At 34.4% G+C, this 21710-nt stretch overlaps 1 protein-coding gene across 9 annotated transcripts; it reads left to right on the top strand.

Annotated features, from left to right (window-relative positions):
- The first annotated feature begins 274 nt into the window (after positions 1-274).
- ABCC13 (multidrug resistance-associated protein 11) lies at positions 275-20959 on the top strand. 9 transcript variants are annotated; one of them, XM_088699754.1, is made up of 37 exons: positions 275-554; positions 917-957; positions 1059-1146; positions 1564-1719; positions 1840-1971; positions 2408-2496; positions 3387-3450; positions 4127-4363; positions 6458-6527; positions 7201-7261; positions 7967-8054; positions 8496-8614; positions 8964-9061; positions 9483-9549; positions 10834-10951; positions 11077-11193; positions 11295-11375; positions 11471-11546; positions 11601-11782; positions 12326-12427; positions 12512-12579; positions 13196-13327; positions 13434-13581; positions 13970-14256; positions 14478-14634; positions 15099-15274; positions 15377-15488; positions 15588-15641; positions 16128-16250; positions 17480-17578; positions 18064-18156; positions 18307-18417; positions 18487-18648; positions 18729-18916; positions 19048-19237; positions 19500-19667; positions 20262-20796. In XM_088699754.1, the coding sequence occupies exons 1-37, from the start codon at positions 513-515 to the stop codon at positions 20340-20342; spliced, it is 4377 nt and encodes a 1458-aa protein (XP_088555880.1). In that variant the 5' UTR covers positions 275-512; the 3' UTR covers positions 20343-20796. The 9 variants fall into 9 exon arrangements, 6 of the variants coding, with proteins under 6 accessions (XP_088555880.1, XP_088555878.1, XP_088555879.1 ...); XM_088699752.1 differs by having other exon boundaries at positions 4115-4363; XR_015966414.1 differs by adding an exon at positions 20832-20959 and having other exon boundaries at positions 286-554; positions 4115-4363; positions 11471-11782; positions 20262-20424.
- The last annotated feature ends 751 nt before the right edge of the window (positions 20960-21710 follow it).

The following is a 21710-nucleotide window of genomic DNA, read 5'->3' as shown; positions in this document are numbered from 1 at the left end:
ATATTTTAATGATTTTTTAATAGAAAGTGGACCCCGAATCAAGCCACGTCAGCACTTAACAGAAAAACTAGCAGAAAAATTGACGGAGGTATGACATTGTCACAAATTCGTAAGATGGGGTATGACATTGTCAATTTTAAAAGATGAGGTATGAAACTGTCGTGACCCCAATAGTTAAGGTAGTTTTTTGTAACATTGTCACAAAAACCGAGCTCAATAATGCTCTAAATCCATATAACCGACTGTACTTATTAGAATAACCATGTTGTTTTTTGAGTGAGAAATGACCACCAAAAAATCACCAGATTCTCTTCTATCTCTCATGGGCCTAATGGCTACAAGAAGTGAAATTTTTATGAAGAGTGTTATGAGCTCAAATTAAGTCAAATAAAAAAGCCTAAAAAGCAAGAACGTGAGCGGTGAGCTTGTATGTGATGCTCTGCAGATTTTCGCCTTGAAGAAACCGCTCGCTCACTCCTTTTCCCTGCAAACGAAACGTTGTAATCCAGAAAATGGCGGATTTCATGAACCTGGTTTGCCCTAATTCTCCATCCGTACGCGCTCTCTCTTCATTTTCCTCCTTTTTCTTTTCTTTCTTTCGTATTTGTTTTCCCTATCACCTAGGAATTTAGTAAAGTTGCATATATATTTTTTTCTTTTCTTTCCGTTTCGCAGTCCTCTATTTGGAAGGTAAGAAAATACTGTGGAATATAAATGAACACAATAATGGTCTCTGTTTCTGTTGCTGCTGATGTTTCTAATTACCTGTTCATTCTGTCTTCTCTGTTTGGCGCCAAGAACTAATGGCGCATTGGGTTTTCGAAATCCTGGAAATTTTTGTGGACAAGTTCAATTCAGTTCTCACAGTGGTGAAATTAACTGAATTTTGATTGTAAATTGCTGCTATGTTCTGCAGGTATGGGATGTCAATGGAGTTTCCAAGTGTTTCAGAAACACATATCCTTTTGGGTTTTTGTGTGTAATGTGAATTTCTTTCCATATGAAGAGAAAGAAACTGTTAATTCAACTATTAACTGTTTGTCCTTGACAGTCTCTACTGTTTTAGGTTTTGGTGCAAATGCAGTGACTGTTTGTATGATAGTTGGGCTCGGAATAACACAACGGACTGGCAGAAGAAGTTGGAGGGTGGGTTTTATATTACATATGCCGTTCTTGGTTATTGAGAATACAAAGGAATGATGGTGTTACGTGCATTGCTATAGAACACTGCCTTAAAGTTTCAATTCTTTTTCTATTCACAAGAAAATGTAGAGAAAGGAAAGAAATTAAGGAAAGGCAATTACCATAAGAGTCTCCAATTTATAGCATGGCACTGCCTGATTTTAAGGTTATTATGTGGAGGTTTTCCTTGAATTCTATAACATTCAGACACACACGCACAAAGCTACTCTCAACAAGGATAATTAAAAGTGCACTTATTGCATTTTTTTCATAGTCAGTTCTGAACCTAATGTTTATTGGTGTTATGGTGTTATCAATGCTTTTATGTTGCTTTTGAGTAGCATCCCCACATATACTGATGGCTTTACAAACTTTACTCAGATGAACTTCATGGAAAAGCTTTTCTGGCTCTTTCTTCCTGCCATTGGAGCATGCATATCATTTTTAGACAGTGCATTACTGTTGAAGAAAGCGCTTCATGGCATCTTTGTCGCACATCATGAATGGTTTTTCAGATGTTCTCAATTTGCATCATGGGTAAGGTTTTATTTATTTATTTGGTTTCTTGTTGAATTCTTTTTTATTGTAGTAACATGTAAAAATGCGTTATCATTTGTCATCTTTTCACTAAGTTATTGATTGTTAAAAAATACGCAGACACTTATCATACTGTTCTCAAAGTATTTCAATGGTTGTCAAATTTTCTGCAACCGGATCTTGTGTTTCTGGTGGATTATAAAACTTCTTCTGGGAATACTTCATTTGCTCACAGCATATCCTCCATTCAAGGTACATTTGTTCTCTAGGAGTTTATTATTACCATTTTGTGTTGGCCAATGTGGTTTTTCTGTTACTATAATTACAGTCCATGGTGGGATATAAAAAGGTAGTTAATTCCTTAAAGAAGAGATTATATAAAGGAATTGGTCTTGAAAATTTTCCAGTATTTTTTTCAATTGGTAATTTGAATATATCATCTACCCAACTCACCAAGGTTTTACCACTTAAGATTAAGTTGATAAGAAATGTTGGTTAATCAACTTGACATTTTTATTCTAATTATGCTATCAGACTAGTTCTCATAAAGTTCCATAGAAAGTGAGTAGTGGTTATGATTGTTCTTCTATATGGGGTTGATTTTATACTTGGGTTCTAGAAATGGTGTCGGATTAGTATTCTTTAGGAAATGGAATTAATAATTTATAAGTTTTTTTTTTTCTGACAGGTCTTATTATGTGTTACTGTTACATTGGACACGATCTTTGGTGTATCGATTAACATTATCAGAATAAAGCGGGCATCTTACAAGAGAAGGTGTCAGCCACTTAACTCTTTTTTTTTTAATCCCTTTCTTTCTGATAACAGTTGCATGGAAAATGTTGTGTGCAATTCATAGTATACTGGCTGAATTACATATGTGATGCTAACCTTGGAGAAGACCATGCGTATATAGCCCAATGCTCCATTGTTCAACCTAGTGGAGTTGAAATTATAGGGTTTAGGCCTTGTAAAAAGTAACTCATCAATGCAACCCAGGGTATGACTTAGTGCGTATTGGAAAGTAAAACTTGCAAGTTTCCTTTCATTGAGGTGTCTCCAACTCTCTCTCTCTCTCTTGCTCTCTCGCTCTCTCTCGCTCTCTCGCTCTCTCTCTACACATTTCGATTACCCTACTTTATTGTTTTTAAAAAAGAAAATACTTTTATTAACCATAATTGCATAAAATCAAACCGTTCAAGTAATGGACAACAATTCCATGTCTATAGTAAATATCAAACTAAAGAAAACTGAAATAGATCTCCTCAAAACTAGAAAGAACGAAAGAAAAAAAAAAAGTAACTGATAGCTGCCTTTGAGTTTAATAAGATGACAGACACATTAGTGCTCATTAAGACATTAGAAACAGAAGCTCAAAGAGATGATCCAAAAAATACTGTACCTCACAACTCTTCCACGTCTGCCACTTTGCAATCTTCGAATATACTACCATCTAGAGAACCCATATAATGTCTGAAAAGTTATAATTACAAATATGTCATATTCGAAATTCAATCTAGATTGCAATGGGCATGTTATTTCACAAATCACTAGGATGTTTACTGATAATGTGTCCATCTAGATTTAAGTTTCCATCCCTGTCAAATTTCCTTGAACTATCCAAACCCAAACCCTTTAATTGTCCTGCCTGCTTGCATATATTGCAGTACACTTGAAGATTCACTACTTTCAGCTGACACAGATGTTGAAGAAGGCAGCCTTAATGATTCTGTAAGTTACATGCTGTCATGCTACCTTTCCTGTGCAATTACATATAATTGTGTGATAGTGCCATCCTTTTATTGTTGGGTAAATTTACTCTACAACTAACAAGTGGTGTGTAAGAGATACTAGTAAGACTAGTGTTACCGAAAAAAAGATACTAGTAACACTACATCTTTTCTGGAAACTATTATATGCTTCATTGTATTTTTCTAAACATGAAATATTGTCTTTATCTCTCGTGGGTTTTTCGTCATCCTACTTCTGGATTTCTTCCATCTTTATTAACAAGTTCTGTGTTTTTTATTGAAAAATCATCTTGGAAATTCATGAGAATTGGGAATTTGTATGTCTGTTATAATATGATTTTCTTTTTATATTCCATAACTTTCTTGACTTAGTCTGCAAATGTAAGGATCTGATTTTACCCTTTGGCTTCCTACGGTGCTGTCATGTTCCACTTTACATTATAGTTAAGTACAAATGTAGATGCTGACATGCTCCAAGCACTAATTCCTTAAGTATATGTATTCTTGAATCTTGATTAATGCTTACTTCTATGAGTTGATAGCTGAGTAAAGGGATACCTCCTCTTCTATGCTGTTTGTTATTAGTCTTCTTTTCCAATAAAGTTGGTTAGCTCATACTTACAATCTTGTACTGATTGTCAAAGGGAAACACTCAGGGCTATTTCGATCTTTTGACATTTAGATCTATCACTTCTGTGATGAATCATGGTGTCACAAAGCAGCTTGATTTTGAGGATTTGCTTCACCTTCCTTCTGATATGAATCCCTGTTCCTGTCATGACACATTGTTTGGCTGTTGGCAATCCCAACAGAGCAGTTCCCCTGATCCATCACTGTTTAGGGCAATATGTTGTGCATATGGATGGCCATACATTCGTTTGGGCTTGTTGAAGGTACTTATGTTCTGCTAATGGTTTTCGTACTATGTACTTCAAAGTTCAAAGTATTATTAAATGTAGAAACAAATGAATTTTAGAAATAATTCTGTTAAAGAATATGCTGCTTCTTTAAGTTCATCTTAATTTTTCTTTAGCATTATATAGAGAGAATGCAGCATAATAAAACAAATGGGATAGAACAATAGTAAAAAGCTATTTCACAAAAAATGCTTTACTTAGAAATTATTTTCTTTGTAAACGTGCCTCACAGCTTGTCACTTGTACATTCATTTTCTTACTTATTTCTCCTTCATACTTTTGTTTAACAGTTTAAGTGATGGTGAAAATTAAAGGTCTGCATCCGAAACCACATAATGTCTGCATTTAAATTACAGGGTTTCTGGAAATTGGTTCTTATGGTATGAATAAGGAAGTGAAACAGAAGACTTGCATTGTAAAAGCATATTGGGGAGCCATTTGAACAGTATAATCATTTTCTCAGTGTACGACTTATATGCTTCACAAAGTTCGCATGGCATTAGTCTTATGGGAATTTTGAGTTCTATTGGAAACAGTGTTTTAAAAAACTCACCTCGGGGTGCGCCTAGGCGCCCTTGGAGGCGGGCCTTCACCATTTTCGCCTTTGTTTTGTGGGAGTGGGCGAAATACTCGCCTAGGCTTGTTGGGGCGCACCTAGGCGCCCGAGGCATCAACTTGGCGTCCCTTTTTCTTTTTTAGGTTGCAGAAATCTGGATTTCTTTTAGTTGCAGACCAAGAAACTAGCGAAGGAGATGGAGATGAAGACAGCGGCTAGGGTTTTTTAGGCTGAGTTTGTTTTTTTAATTTTTGTCTTTAAATACCCTATAAATACTCCACTCAACTCTTTATTTTCACCATTTATTTCATTTTAAATACCTTATAAATACTCCACCCCATTTATTTCATTTTAAATACCCTATAAATACTTCACTCAACCCTTTATTTTCCTTAAATTCCCATAATTATTGCTTTATATCATTTTAAATACCCTATAACTACTTTACTCAGCCTTTATTTCCTTTTAAATTACTTATAATTGCAACATTAAGCCTTTATTTTGCTTGAAATTTTCCTATAATTGTGACCATTCATCCTTATTTTCCTTGAAGTTCTCTATAATTGCTTACAATAAAATAAATAATTATAACATTTTGAGACTATATGACATAGTTTCCAAGTACAACTAGACTTAGTAATAAAGAAGATGATATTATCTTTGATTTAGTTATGGTTATATTTGTTTATATTGCTATAAATATACGTACGTATAATATATATTTAAATTTTAGGTTCCATGAGGCTTCGCCTCACGCCTCACGCCTCATGCCTAGGCTGGGCTTCCCCTCGGACGCCTCACCCACGCCTCACGCTTTTAATACATTGATTGGAAATGAGAATTTATCAAAGTATTAACTCCTCCAGTTCTATGTAGTATGTGCTATATACTCAGTTTTCACGAACATTAGAACTCCAATTCGTTTTTTCTTGATAAATTTGTTTTTACCAGGGGATAGAAGTATGTCAGTGGAACTTCTTAAATTTGACAATTCTCTTTGGAATATGGTTTGCAGGAATGTCTGAATTCGGGTATAGGTTGATACATCAATTTTTGATAGGATCAGTTCTTCTGCATGTAGCTTTCTGGTCACTAAATTGATTATTAATAAATTACGGTTTCCTATCTAAGAGTTTATGGCTTTTCACATATAAGCCCTTGATATCATTATGCCTGAGAGGAAAACACTTCAAACACTAGACTTTATAAACAAAAAACCCTACTCACTTGTAATGAGAGAAGAACATCAAAGGAGTTTCAAATTTAAAGAATTAATCAGAGAATGATGAGTGGTTAAATGAGGTTTTGTTTTCCCTTTAATTGAGCCCTTGAAGTGTCTTCATATAAAACTTATAATTGTGAAGTTTTTTTTTCTAATTCGCCAACGACTTTAATTTATTGTTTGTTTTGGCTGAGCTTAAGAAAAATTTCTTTATTTAGTCCATATAGCAAAGATAATTTAATAACTTAACTATAAATTGGGAGACAAAAATATGACAATTTAACTTTTTCAGGTACTTAATGACTGTGTTGGTTTTGCGGGACCACTCCTTCTCAATAAACTGATTCGCTTCCTTCAACAAGGTTTAGTAGAAACTGATGGTTTCCTTAACATTGTCATTGATGCCATCACTTCGTTGGTTTTTTTTTTCTTTCTGGAAAATACTTTGTAGGTGTAGTGGATTTTCACAGTACTACAAAAAACTAGTCTTGCTTATTTAAATGTGGTAGATCAACCTATCACTTATCCAAATCACAGTATTTTAGGTTGGGGTGCTACAATGGATTTTATGAGTATTCCTTGTTTGTCTTTAGTGCTAGTTCTATTGTGTAGGACTAGGAGCTACTCCCTAGTAGGGTCCAGAGCATCTGTAGAGCGCTTACATCTGTTTCTATAATCATACTAATTATAATCTTCTGCAAAAATACTAGTTCTCAAAATCAGCAAAAGCGGTAGTAACAATTTATCTGTTATCCAACATAGTAATAAAAGGCCTCAATTTGTTAAAAAGGGCAAAAGAAGACCTCTAAGAGTGCCACCATCTAATTTTTCATTTGATGACCTTTCTGTCACCGCACATCTTATCAAATGCAGTTCTTGATTTTTACATTCAATTGTATTTCTTAGTTCATGGAATTATCATTTAAGCTAGCATGTGATGACCTTATTGTTTCCTTGATTGTTACTAATGTCTTCATTGTGAAATTACTAATGGCCTACTCACGAAATTTGTTACTGTTCTGTTTCTTTTGCCAGGTTCGAAGAATATTGATGGCTATGTTCTTGCAATATGCTTGGGCCTTGTATCTATTTTGAAGTAACTATTCTGATTGTTGAACTTTAATGGCAATATTAGTATTTTTATCAGATGGTCTTCTCTCATCCTCTCTACCCCATCTCCACCCCCTTCTCATTTTTAAGCATTGTTACAGTTACTTTTTACATTTAAATATCTATCTGTTGTGTGCCCTCTGAATCTAAAGAAACACATTCATTACGATTCTTTTATTTAGGTTTGTCAAGTAAGTCTATCTCAGTTAATGCATTTCACAACCATTGGCCACACTAAGTGTGGTACATCCAGTTTCTGTTTTAAACATGGGTAACTAGAAGGGTCATTTTAACATATGGGATACCGTTATTTGTCCATCTATGGACGAGGCTGGTTTTATTTATTTTTTCATTATTGTTGTGGGTCCAAGAGAGTGTTGGTGTATTTCTTTAAAGCTTAGGTTATGCACAGTCAACTATTATTGAATGCCTATTTTGTCCTTTGGGGTTATATGCCAATAAAGCGATAAACATCATGCTGTTTCCTGTTAAATTGTTTTTTTTCTTTTTTTTTTCCTCCAAGTTTTATATTCTGAAATTTGTGATTGAACGTCAACAAAGGAGCCTTTTATTTCTGGTCCTTTCCGATTTTATTTTTTATAATATCAAATCTGTACTTAATTTTCCGTAAACGTAAAAAACAATGCTTAATTTAACAGAACTTTATTGAAGAAATTTGCCAATTTTGCAGATCAGTTTTGGATACGCAATATACCTTTCATCTTTCAAGACTGAAGTTAAAGTTACGATCTAGTATCATTACTATTATCTATCAGAAGGTATTTCTTTTCCATATCCATTTTATCGTAACATACGATTTAAAATAACTTATTGTCTATTACATAATCTTTTTGTGAGGACATTGTTATGTAGGATTTGTTTGGGATTTCTACGAAATGTTACATTTCTGAAAATTCCAAACTTTTTTCATGGTTATGTCATATATGCCTTCATGTTGCACTTTTGAGTAATTTAAAATACAGTTTTTGGTTTCATTTATTTATTTGTTATATTATTCTGGTCTTGGTGATGAAGGATTTTGCAACTAGTATTATTGGAACTCTGGGATTATTGCAACTTCGAAGTAAATAGTTATCTTGCAAAGTTGATGTGCATGCATCTGTGGGTTTTTCTTTTTTCCTCTGCTTTTACTGATTAGGCATTTGATCGTCTGTAAAAAACTCCTGTTGCTTTGTCTTAAGTTTGTTCTTTGTCGCCAGTGCTTAAGTATCAATCTAGCAGAACGATCAAAATTTACTGAGGGAGAAATCCAGACATTCATGGCTGTAGATTCTGATCGTACTGTCAACTTGTGTAACAGTTTCCATGATATGTGGAGGTAATGGTTTTGCTTTGCATCAAAGAACATGTTTATTTGATACTTTCCGTAGTTTCTAATGTTGAATTTAGTGTAAAGCTATACTGTGATTTAAGAGAACTCACCTTGTCAACCACATTTTACAAACTTCTACTCATGCCCTTGTTTACATTAAATAAAAAGAAAAAGAAACTAATATAATAAGGGTATAATAGTATCTAGAAAAATTTAAAGACAATAAGAGAAAACTCTCCATATGTTTCTCACCTCTCTCTCTATCCTCGTGCATTAACTGTCATCTCACATTAAGTGCATCAGTGTTGCGATCTTCACCATATGGTTTTCTTATCCATTCTCATGAATGTTTCAGCTTGCCATTACAAATTGGGGTGGCTTTGTTCCTTCTGTATACACAAGTCAAGTTTGCATTTGTTTCTGGTGTTGCAATTACCATCGCATTGATACCAGGTACCTCTCAGCATCCTATTTTTTACATGGAGTTTAAGAAAAGCAGATCATACTTGTTCTAGTTTTTATTTTATTTAATTCAATTTATTATAAGATGTGAATATGTTGCAAACATTTATGACATTTTCTGAAAATTCAATTTCATTTTTCCATAAAAAAGTAATAAAGTGCAATACAAATAGTTACTTATAAATTTGTATGGATCACTTTGGCCATTGTTTGCAATCATATTCAAATAGGATATTTGAGCTTAGGCTTGTTATGTCTTTGATACTGTGGTTTAATTAATCATTCTCACCCATAAATAGAGGGTGGGTGTACTGTGACTTGTGAGATTGAGTGTGTGAAGTTGAGAACTTGGGAATATATATATACACACACATATATATTGTGCTGATTGAAACTCTATCTTTTCTTGTAGTGAATAAATGGATATCTACATTGATTGCAAGTGCTACAATGAAAATGATGCAGCAGAAGGATGAGAGGTATATGTACTTTTTTACCTTACTTTTTACACTTGGTCTGAACATAGTGATTGCATCCATAGAAAGCATATTAGTATTACAGTTGATCTTGAAAGCTTAAGTTGACAACAATGTATTTCAATCCTGACAAAAGGAAAAGGAATACTAATGCTCCCTGTCATGTGTAGCGCTGGAACTGATTGTGTCGTGAGACACAAAAATGATGTGGAACTGTATATACTTCAACTATAAGCATCTGAAAATAACCTAATTCTGACGCCAAATTTGGTTACTATTTATCTCCAAGGTTAAGCCAATAAGAAGAACAATGCATATCAGCTAACAGAACTCAATAAGAGCATTGCATTTAATCTTGTTCGGTTCTGAATTAGGTTACATTCACTAAATAATGCATGATGGTGCCTTAACCCTCTAAACATCAGTGCATTAAGTTGAACAACTTATTCACCAACTTTTTCATCTGGGAATTCGTGAAATTTGAGAGAGTTCTGTATCTGTTTGAAATAGCTCCATTTAGTGCTAAGGAATTAAGAGTTTGAATTTTAAACCTGGTTTCAGTTTACAAAGCATCAACCGATATTTATATTCTGGCTAAGAATTCCTCTGTTTGGTACAGATTTTCCATGATCTGGACATTGTACATTTGTTATGATACTAATCAGTCACATTCCTTAAGATAATAATTTGGACAGCTAAGATTGAAATGATAAAGGAGGATAAGTATACCAGTCACATTCCTTAAGATAATAATTTGGACAGCTAAGATTGAAATGATAAAGGAGGATAAGTATACCTATGTGGACAGCTAAGATTTAAATGATAAAATTTTCTGCTTCCACACTCGGGCTTTGTATAATATTGGAAACACAACCCAAAATAACCGAGCTAAAACCATGTAATTGCTTAAAACATATTCCTGTAGAGGGTATTCTACTCTGGGAATTTAGGAGATTCCAAAAATGATGATGGTCTCGATTAAGTTTATTTAGATCCAAAAGCTATTTTCCATCATGAGGTGACATAGCTCTCTATTCAAAGTTATTACTCTGCTCATTTAAATTGCTTTTGTCCTGCAGTTATTTATTTATTTTTTATTTCATGTCTATATACTGGTGATAATTATCCGCCCTAAAGATTTAATTTTTTTCTTTCAGGAATAGTTTTTTATTTTTTTTTTATTTTTTTTATAGTATTAGTAAGTACAGAATCAACAAAACAAGATGTACAGTGATGTCATGTTTTCTCAATAATCAATATTTTCATTCAGTAACATGGTCTATGCAGGATAAGGAGGACAGGAGAACTTTTGAAGTATATCCGCACTTTGAAGATGTATGGGTGGGAGCTTCTGTTTTCTAGCTGGTTGATGGAGACGAGATCATTAGAAGTTATGCACTTAACTGTAAGGCTCTACTTCTGTTATTAGCATACCCAAGAACAAGCAATTGATACAGATATCTTATCTTCCAGTGCTTGAGTTAACAGTTAACAGGATAGAATAATGCTTCATTTATTCACATTTTCTAGACACGGAAGTACTTGGATGCCTGGTGTGTATTTTTTTGGGCTACAACACCAACTCTTTTTTCTCTGTTCACATTTGGGCTTTTCACATTGATGGGACATCAACTTGATGCTGCAACGGTACTAACTGTTTCCTGTGATTTTAGTTTACATAGGCACTTCCTAAGAGCATTGCTGTAATTTTCAAGAAAAGTTGACCTCTCTATGAATCTCAAATGCAGGTCTTCACCTGTCTTGCGTTGTTTAATAATTTGATATCCCCTCTAAATTCATTTCCATGGGTCATTAATGGATTAATTGATGTAAGTTTTCCTTGTTCCGTGGGTCTTGGTGTAAAGCATTTCTTGTACTTTTGTAATTATTGGTTGAAATGCATCATTCTCTTACTCTATCCCAGGCCATCATATCTATCAAGCGGTTGACCAGATTTCTGTCTTGCTCTGAGCACAAATCCAAACTAGAGAAGACAGCTGGTTCTGCTTCATCATATATTTCAAATGACCAATCTTCCAACCTAGAGAAGACAGCTGGTTCTGCTTCATCATATATTTCAAATGACCAATCTGAGTTTACTCATGAAGATAAGGCTGTTGTGTTCCATGATTCCTGCTGTTCTTGGTCAAGCAGCGATGAAGAGCAATTGAATTTGGTTCTGAATCATGTTACTCTTGCTATTCCGAAGGGTTCCTTTGTTGCAGTAATTGGAGAGGTCAGATATGTGGGAAAAGATTTAAATTTGCTCATTATCACTTCATATCCAGTACGGTTTGTCTGTAATATTGATTGTACAACAGAAGATGCTCAGCTTATTTGTTAAATTGTTTAATGTTTATGAATGGGAATTAATTTAGCCAGTATATTCCTCTGGAAGTTGGTGCACTTTCATTGATTTGATGTTATATAAACGAGACACTTTAAACAGTTACTTATACTTCTGGTAACAGTAGATATCTACAAAGGCCGTGTAAAACCTCAAACCTCGTAGCTATATAAAAGATGTCCTGATAAATCAATATAAATGAAATCTTGATAATTTATGTTAAATAGGGTCTGAAATACAAGTTAGTGTTTAGGAGGGTGAAGTATTGTTATCCTGTATCTGTCAGTTGTCATATTTTTACCCTACTGTTACTTTTGTACCTAGATATATGAATTTTGATTTACTACTAGACTATTGGATATGAATATTTTTTGTGAAGAATTAATTTGACATCTGCTGCTTTAGTATTCAGTCTGTTCATTGAATTCTCAGGTCGGTTCTGGTAAATCATCTTTGTTGAGTTCAATTTTGGGGGAGATGCAACTTGTTCATGGATCAGTGTATTCCTGTGGTTCTATAGCATATGTACCACAGGTTTGTTTATTAGTTATAGAGTGGTTGCTGTACTTAACACTCTTGTAAAATATATTATCTCAAGCTTGCTTTTTGGAATGGTAGGTCCCCTGGATTCTATCTGGAACAATACGTGATAACATACTGTTTGGAAAGCATTATGATCCCAGAAGGTGCGGTTCATTTTCCAAAGCTAAAATTGCATAATATTAATATCTTCCTTCCCCTGCCCCTTCCTCTATGTTACACTGTTCAAATCTAATTTTTCATTTAAAATTTATTTCGTGTCTTGAATATGCAAATTCTATTTGAAAAACAACTAATATCCTGCTCCTGTGTATGAAACTATGAGGCTAGTTACAAAGAGATCATAGATGCATGTCAGGCCTGCCTGAGCCACTCCCAATTCGAGGGGCTCATTTCTAAATCATTATTGAATTAAGAAAAGGGCTGACCCTGTATATTTTGGGGCCTAGGATGCCAACAAAAATTGGGTTTCTTTTGTAGCATATTAGGCTTATGACGTAAGTCATGTCAAATAAGTCCGCGATACATTTTGAAAATTTCAAGCCTCCCAAAGGCTAGTAATTCCAAAATTTTGAGTTTTGTTGTGTATGATGTCTCAATTAGCTTCTTCTTTTCAAGAAATAAAATATCATTTGAATAGATTTATTTATTTATTTTGGGATCTCTTTTACAGAATTAATGTTTTTGGCCTCTCAAAGAAAAAGGGCCCTTCTACATGTACAAAATATTTTTTTTTCTTATTGTGATTTTTTTTGTTTGTAGATACTCTGACACTTTAGAGGCAAGTGCGCTAAACCTCGATATTTCATTAATGGTTGGAGGTGACATGGCTTACATTGGAGAAAAAGGAATCAATTTGTCAGGTGGACAGAGAGCTAGAATTGCTTTGGCAAGGTTACATCTCTCTCTCTCTCTCTCTCTCTCTCTCTCTCACCAACACTATTCTTCTATTTTCTGTTTCCTTGAGTCTGATTAAATTTGTAACTTGGTGTGATTGCAGGGCTATTTATAATGGCTCTGATATGTTTATTCTTGATGACGTCCTTAGTGCAGTTGATGCACAAGTTGCTCAGTGTATTTTATATAAAGCCATTTTGGGTCCACTTATGAACCAGCAAACTCGTGTACTTTGTACCCATAATGTTCAGGTTATCTCTGTTTCTCCAGAGCTTTTTAGTTATACTGAGCTGAGCAGATCATCAAGACACTAGTTGTTATAATTTTTATTTTTTTTTATTTTTTATGTATGAACCTCCTTGCATTGACTTTGATTTTGATATGATTTGTTTGTTCTCGTCTTGCCTGCATCAGTAAGTTCATGACTTTTGATACATGATTGCTTGTCTTACACTTCTAGTTATTATGAAGATATATTTTGTTTCAGTAGGTGAACTTGTTATTGTCACATTATTCTTCTGCTTTTTAAGACACTATAAAGCAACTTCAGGGCATAGAAAACCGTTCAGGCGTTCATCGTATAATTTTGCTGAGGAGTTCCTTGGATAATGATTCAATTTATTTTCAATTACTGCACAGGCAATATCTTCTGCTGATAGAATAGTTGTCATGGACAAGGGACATGTCAAATGGGTTGGAAGCTCAGCTGATTTTCCAGTTTCTTCGTATTCAGCATTCTCTCCACTGAATGAATTTGATACTTGTTTACAAAATGAAAGACAAGAATCCAATGTCGAAGATACTCTTATGGAAAGCCAACAAACTCTCATCCTAGAAAAAGAAACTGTGCCTGCTTCAGACGGAACACAAGAGATTATTGAAGTTGAGGCGCGAAAAGAGGGCAGAGTAGAGCTTACCATCTACAAGTGAGTAAAAAAATAGTTTACAATTTCACACTACATTTAATTGAAAATCATTATTTATTCTCTTGATTTTTCTAATGATTTCTTAGTTATTATATTTGAAGATTTAGTATTTCACTTCATGTAAGAGATTACAAAAATCTTGTAGTGGATGTGGATATAGTTGGGGTTTCCAATATCAATCTTTTAGGGTTAACATTAACTAATATTAATCATTATTGCAGGAAATATGCCACATTTTCTGGTTGGTTGATTTCAGTTTTAATATGCCTCTCAGCAGTCTTAATGCAAGCTTCTCGTAATGGGAATGATCTGTGGCTGTCAAATTGGGTTGATGCAACAGGAAGAGGTCAGAAAGAATATTCCACATCCTTTTATCTGGTAAACAACTTCCCCAGTTTTCCATACTATGCCATGATTTTCCATTTTTTCTCTAACTTGGCAAATTGAAAGGATTGGCTGGATTCTGGTTCTCTTATTCAAATGATAGAAGCTTCCAGGAAAACAACATTAGAAGGTTTTTGCCAAAGGTTTACTGTATGGCAGCTCCCAATTCTGTATTTAGAATTGGATCATCAGATGGTCAAGATATCAAGTTTTTTCATGTTAATATAGATAGATAGGTCGTTATATGATTTATACTGTACTGCAATCCATAAAGCATATAACTCTTTTAATATTTTTTTCCTGAAATTGTGAAATTAGCTTATAGACAGCGTAATGTTGTAAGGTCAACTTTTATTATTATTATTATTATTATTATGAACATTTTTGCAAACAATGGCAAAAGAAAATGCCTACAATTTCTTATTAAGATGTTTATTGTTTTTGTTGGACTAGTGCAGATTATACTTTGCATCTTTTGCATTGTAAATTCAATTCTCACACTAGTGAGGGCCTTCTCATTCGCATTTGGTGGCTTACGAGCTGCTGTTAAGGTGCACGATACACTGCTGAAAAGGATTATCAATGCACCTGTGCAATTTTTCGATCAGACACCAGGTGGAAGAATACTAAACAGGTTTTATAAGAATTCTTCCCTATATTTTTATAGTTTCATCAACTATAATCTATTATATGACAAATCTATTTTTTATTTTATTTTATTTTATTTTTTCTGTAGGTTTTCTTCAGATCTATATACAATTGATGATTCTCTTCCCTTCATTCTTAACATTCTCCTAGCCAATTTTGTTGGCCTGCTGGGCATTGCAGTAGTTTTGTCATATGTTCAGGTATCCGAAGCTACTTTTGTGAGACATTCTTCTGGAATTCCATACTTTGGCCATCCTCATCATTGAAATGCTGTTTTAAAGGTTTATGTATGTCTTTAGGTCTTCTTCTTGCTTTTGCTATTCCCGTTCTGCTACATCTACAATCAACTTCAGGTATTCTTCATACCCTTTAATTCATTTAATCATCTGAGCCAGGATTCAGGTGTAACCTTTTCAATCCACTGAGAACCTCAGGAACATTTAATTAATGTATGAAACTTCATTGCCTACAAAATTATTTAGGTGGGGGAAATTGAATTCATGTGAAGTGTAATGTTCTATGTGACGGGGCATCTGTAGGATAGGGACATAAATTTAATTTTACATTAATTTACCATGGATGGTGGAACAATTGTTTCCCCCTTTTTAAGGGTATGGAAATTAACTCTTGTAAGAAATTTTTCTTTTTCTCCCTTCATGTCAACCAAATGAAGTACAATATTTTCATTTTTTTAATTAAATAAAATATTTCCATCCAAATAGAATGTAATTTGATCTATAAGAATAGAGCATATTACATTTCATATGGTATTAACGTTGGTTGGAATTTTTTATTTTATTAAAGAAAAAGAATAATCTCATTGGTGAAATATTATACAGTGCTTCTACAGATCAACTTCACGGGAATTGCGAAGGCTAGACAGTGTTTCTCGATCTCCCATCTATACATCCTTCTCGGAGACACTTGATGGATCATCAACCATACGGGCATTCAATTCTGAGGTAGATATTTGTACAAAATAAAAAATTGACTGCCAAGAGAAAATACCAGTATTTATCTTATGACATCATGCAGTAGAATGTATAATCTCTCGAAGGAAAGGAAAATGCATTCCTTCAACAAGCATAGACGGACATGCCTTAACAAAGATGCACCAAAACCACTGTAAATCTGATTAATTTTAAAGTGCAAGAATATTAGGTGCTGAAATTAGGGTTGTTGAAACTAGGTGAACATTTTGTATGCTAAATAAGTTGTATGTGCCTTAAATTTAGCATGCAGTTCAAAATTCCCAAAATGTTGAAAAATATATGTTTCATCCTTTTTCTGCAGGTAAAAGTTGTACCTTGGCCCTCAAACGGTGAACTAAGTTTGGAAATTACTGCTAGTTTAAGTGTCCTATTCCCCCTTTGAAATGGGTGTATATTGGGAATACTTATCATCTGTAGTAGCGTCATTTTCTCCTAGTTGCACTGGTCTCATTGACAATGTGTGAAAAATATCAGTAGAGTATAGCTGTCATTATCCAGTTCTGTAAAAAACAAAACAAGTAATTTTGTTTGTCCTGTTGTAGGTTGAAGAAGAGCATGGATCGTGATCATAAATTTTGAACATACTTAATAGGCAATGTTGAGACAGATCATGATGATAAGTTTTGAACATAATTTAACCGACCTCACTTAGTGGGATAAGGCTTTGTTGTTGTTGTTAGTGGACAAAGCGTACCACTTCTTGTAAGTAGTTCCTCAGTGGTAAAACCTAAAAATTGTTGGACTGCCTAGGAAAAATAAAATGTTGAGACGGCTCATAAGGGGTATAGTTAGAAGAACGGAATAAGGTGCACAAGAATTAGGCCATTTTAGTATTATTGTGTTCTTACTTCTTGGATTCATAGCTTAGTATCATTTATTTAAGAATTTTATTTGGTAGAACAAAAGATGTACGAGAAGTCCATTATGATCACTACAACCAAACAAAAAACGAAGCCCAACTAAACTGAACAGAAAGTACTTTTTTGTATCATTAAAACTATGGTTACCATCAGAGTGATGAAACTTAGAAGCTTGAATGAATCAACCTTTCTGTTGTTTGTTCTTTCATTTTGATTCATACTATTGTAACTACCAACTTTGCTTTTTTGTTATTTTATTCTTGTTGGTCATGGTGATAATTTGTGCTTATAGTAAAATTCATAGAGATAGTGCACTCAATCAGTTCCGGTAATGGACAGGACCTCTTTTTCGGCAGATTCACTGACCAGGTCAAATTGTATCAACAAACTTCATACACAGAGTTAACAGCAAGTTTGTGGCTTTCCCTTCGTCTTCAGGTACATCTCAGTAATTTGAAACAACCATTTTACGTAACTTTGGTTATTACTATACATATGCAGTCTGGAGCTTTATTCATCATTAGAACAACAAAATCTGAAGTATATGGGATACAATTTAAGCTGTGAAGTGAACTTTCGAAACAGAAGTTTTCTTACCTGTAAGATTATATTATCAGGTCTTAAGGCTTAACATTGTCTGGTTAGAATGAGAGTTTCATGCAAAAGTTTTACAGTTTAGGAGAAAAGGTTGTACAGTTTAGGCCCACATCCTAACAGCTTAATCTTTTGGAAATTGCGGCAATGTCAACAAGTTTTATCCTAGTATTACAATGGTGATTATAAGGTTTTAATCCTGTAATTGAAACCTTCCAATTTAACTTTTATTCCTTAGAGCCGACTTCCTAACAGTTCAAGTTCTGGGGAACTATGGGAAACCAGAAAAAGTTAGCCGCTTTAACATTCTGGATTTGCATTTCTTGCAGTTGTTAGCTGCATTTATCATCTCGTTTATTGCTATCATGGCTGTTATTGGATCTCGTGGAAGTTTACCAATCAATTTCAGTACTCCAGGGTTGGTAAGCTCTCTAGACCTTCATCTATCTATAACTTCTACCTTTTACAATTGAATTTTTATTTTTGAGAGTTGAGTTAAAATTGAAGTCTTTTATCTAATTTGCATGTATTGTCAAAGTAAATAGTGTTAAAGAATGTGCTTTCTTTTATAGGTAGGATTGGCTCTGTCTTATGCAGCTCCAGTTGTCTCTTTACTGGGAAGCTTTTTGACAAGTTTCACTGAAACAGAGAAGGAAATGGTTTCTGTTGAAAGAGCTCTTGAGGTACAAAGAAGGATATATGTCTTAAATTGATTCTGACAAATTACTTATACCTGATTTTACACTTCACAGTATATGGACGTTCCGCAAGAAGAAATGGATGGATTCCAACCCTTACATCCCAGTTGGCCTTATCAAGGACAGGTTGAATTCCACAATGTCACCTTGAGATATAAGCCGTCTTTACCAGCTGCACTTCGTGATGTTAGTTTTACTATTGAAGGAGGGATGCAGGTTGGTCATATGCTCAGTCTCATGCTAAAGGTTTTTTTGGCTGGATTGCTCATTTAAATTTCTTCTTGATTGTTAATCAGGTCGGTATCATTGGAAGGACAGGAGCTGGAAAATCTAGTGTATTGAATGCCCTTTTCCGCCTCACACCAATATGTACAGGATGCATTCTTGTGGATGCCATAAACATAGTTAATGCTCCTATCAGGGATCTTCGTGCACATTTCTCTGTTGTTCCTCAGACTCCATTTTTATTTGAAGGATCATTGAGGTACTCAATTGATACGTCATTATGGTTGTGTATTTTGGTTTATGATATAGTCACGTGACGTTAACTTTTTGATCACATCAATTACTCTCTACAATTAGTCAGTTTGCACGCCCTTTGTTCAAAATTTGTAGGGACAACCTTGATCCGTTCCGGCTGTGTGATGATATAAATATTTGGAAGGCTTTGGAGAGATGCCATGTTAAGGAGGAAGTAGAAACAGCAGGGGGGCTAGATATTCACCTAAAGGAATCTAGGATGTCGTTTTCTGTTGGGCAACGGCAACTTCTTTGCCTTGCACGTGCACTTCTCAAGTCTTCAAAGGTAAGACTTGTAAGATGACCCTTTTTTATTAATTTGGCTGGTGGACAGTGCGAAACACTTCAGGAACAGCACAATGAAATACACATAAGGTAAATTGCAGTGACAGTGTAAAAGCCACTTCTATAAGTTTCTTGATGCAAAGTGAAAGGAAGGGTCATGATTCATTAGTTACAATTTTAATTGATTAATGATGTATTTTTACCTTAGATTTGAAATAATCAAGTGTACATCACATATAAAGGCTAATATGTTAAATTTTCAGGTCCTGTGTTTGGATGAATGCACCGCTAATGTGGACACTCAAACAGCATCCATATTACAAAAAACCATATCCAGTGAATGCAGAGGAATGACAGTTATTACAATTGCTCACCGTATTTCCACTGTCCTGAATATGGACAACGTCCTGGTCCTTAACCATGGTATGCTGGTATGTCACATTCTTATCTTTGTGTATATGTGCGTATGTGTTTGCCCGCAGTCATATTTTAATGGTTACTAATTGACGTCTATTATTTCAGTCACGAAATAAAGTTGTTTATAGTGAATGCATCCCTTATTGTGTCTTCCATCTTGCTATTTTCATGACTTACACAGAGTCTTGTTCGACAAGTGTTTAGTCATACTCTGAACACTCATGATCCTTAAACCAATTTACACAACAGTAACATGAACCCACAATTCAATGCACAACACCGGTTCCTTCGTTTAATGTTGGGCGAGAATCCACAATTCAATGCGCAATACCAGTTCATTTAATATTGGAATAGAATCCACAATTCAGTTGTGAACTTTCTGGACACATGACTTAATACCCTTTTCACCATTTGATTATTCCTTGCTAGATGTAGGCCACATCACCAATTTTAAAATTAGTTTTAACAAAATGCTAATTGAATGTCAATCTCATCATATTTCGAGGCGTCATCTACCGTTGCAGTAGTGGGCTGGCTGAAGCTCTATTTACCTTCATTGCCTACTTGAGTCTAGAAACATTTTTACTTTGTTCTGTGCTCCTGTGTAGGTTGAACAAGGGAATCCGCAGGCTCTCCTAGAAAATGAGTTCTCCAGATTTTCAAGTTTTGCTAAAGCTTCGACAATGTGAGTACCAAACAAGTTTTGCTGTGCTCATTGCCAGACGCCTTGCAATCTGCAAGTTTGATATGAAGTGGAAGTCATAGTTTATTGTAAGTTTGTAACTTGTCTATGCTTATCGGTGTTATCGGCAATGAAGTAACGTCACTGTTAAATACAGGCATATAGCCAAGGACGGTTTAACGTCGAGTATAAACATCAACTGATGAATGAATCTGTAATTGACCTTCTAGGTAGTGATATCTGAATACGTCTCTGCTGCTTGGGAAATCGAAAACCGGAAATCAGATGTAACCCGTTAGTATTTATGTTTGTTTCTATTAAAAATTTCCATTACATAGCAATAGAAAAGGTATAAAGTTGTAGTAATAACATTTGCTGTGGCATAGAAGAAATTACAGAGTAAATGTTTATGCTTGAATTCTTATGGCACAGTTTTACATAATATGGGATGCATTGTTCAATTCGACTTGTTTTTGGTCCCTCTCTGTGCTTGCAGGTGAAGCCATTATATTATCAAAAGAACGAAGGGTTTAGAAAAGGTAAACTGCCAATTTTCTCCCTGAACTTTCACTTAGCTTTCGATTTTCCTCCTAAACTTTTTAATTGGAAAATCAAGGACTTGAACTATTTTTTTGGATGGAATGAATGAAAAACTAAGAGCAGGGGGTGAAATCAGCCCAAAAAAAAAAAAAAAAAAATTAGTTTTGAGTCCTTAATTTTCCAACTGAAGGGGAGAATCGACAGTTGACTCATATAAAAATGCATTGGTAATATTTTGGCAACATCGAGTCATTGACCTAAGGAGAAATAGTCGGTAGATAAATTTGCATAACTTGTGAGCATACGATATTTTCTAAGCTAAAAAAAACTTAAGCAGCACCTCTGCTTTGGGTGAAGCATCAATAAACACTGCATGATGAAATATAGATGTCCATAGATTGCAACATGTGTTGATCAATCTATTGGAAAAAATAAAATTTGCATCTTTTCGTATCTAGTGCTTATTTTATGTTGTTACCACAAAGAAGGTGAATTGATTAAAGAGGCAACGAAGAGTTGGTCATCAATTTATGAGTAATATGAGATGATGAGCTTTAAATGGTCATATGAATATGCCGATGAGAAATTTATTTGTCTCATGACTAGGAATGAAATTGTGGGATGCATCTCAACAAATGGAAAACGTCTATTTCGAAATTCTTGGGTAGATAATGACTACTCATCCCACGAATTGTTTAAGAGACATTAGAGTAACCTTAAACCAGATTGCCTTGTTTGGAAAAAATGCATATGGACGATAATACAATACTAATGTAAAGAAGCAGTAAGAGGTTCCTTCTTGGCAACAATTTCAGGGTTTTTTTTATATCCAAGT

Source organism: Pyrus communis, chromosome 9 (assembly GCF_041283825.1).
Source record: "Pyrus communis isolate YQ-2024b chromosome 9, ASM4128382v1, whole genome shotgun sequence".
Lineage (NCBI taxonomy): Eukaryota > Viridiplantae > Streptophyta > Magnoliopsida > Rosales > Rosaceae > Pyrus > Pyrus communis.
The sequence above is the reverse complement of the archived record's forward strand: the minus strand, read 5'-3'. Positions and strand labels throughout refer to the sequence as shown.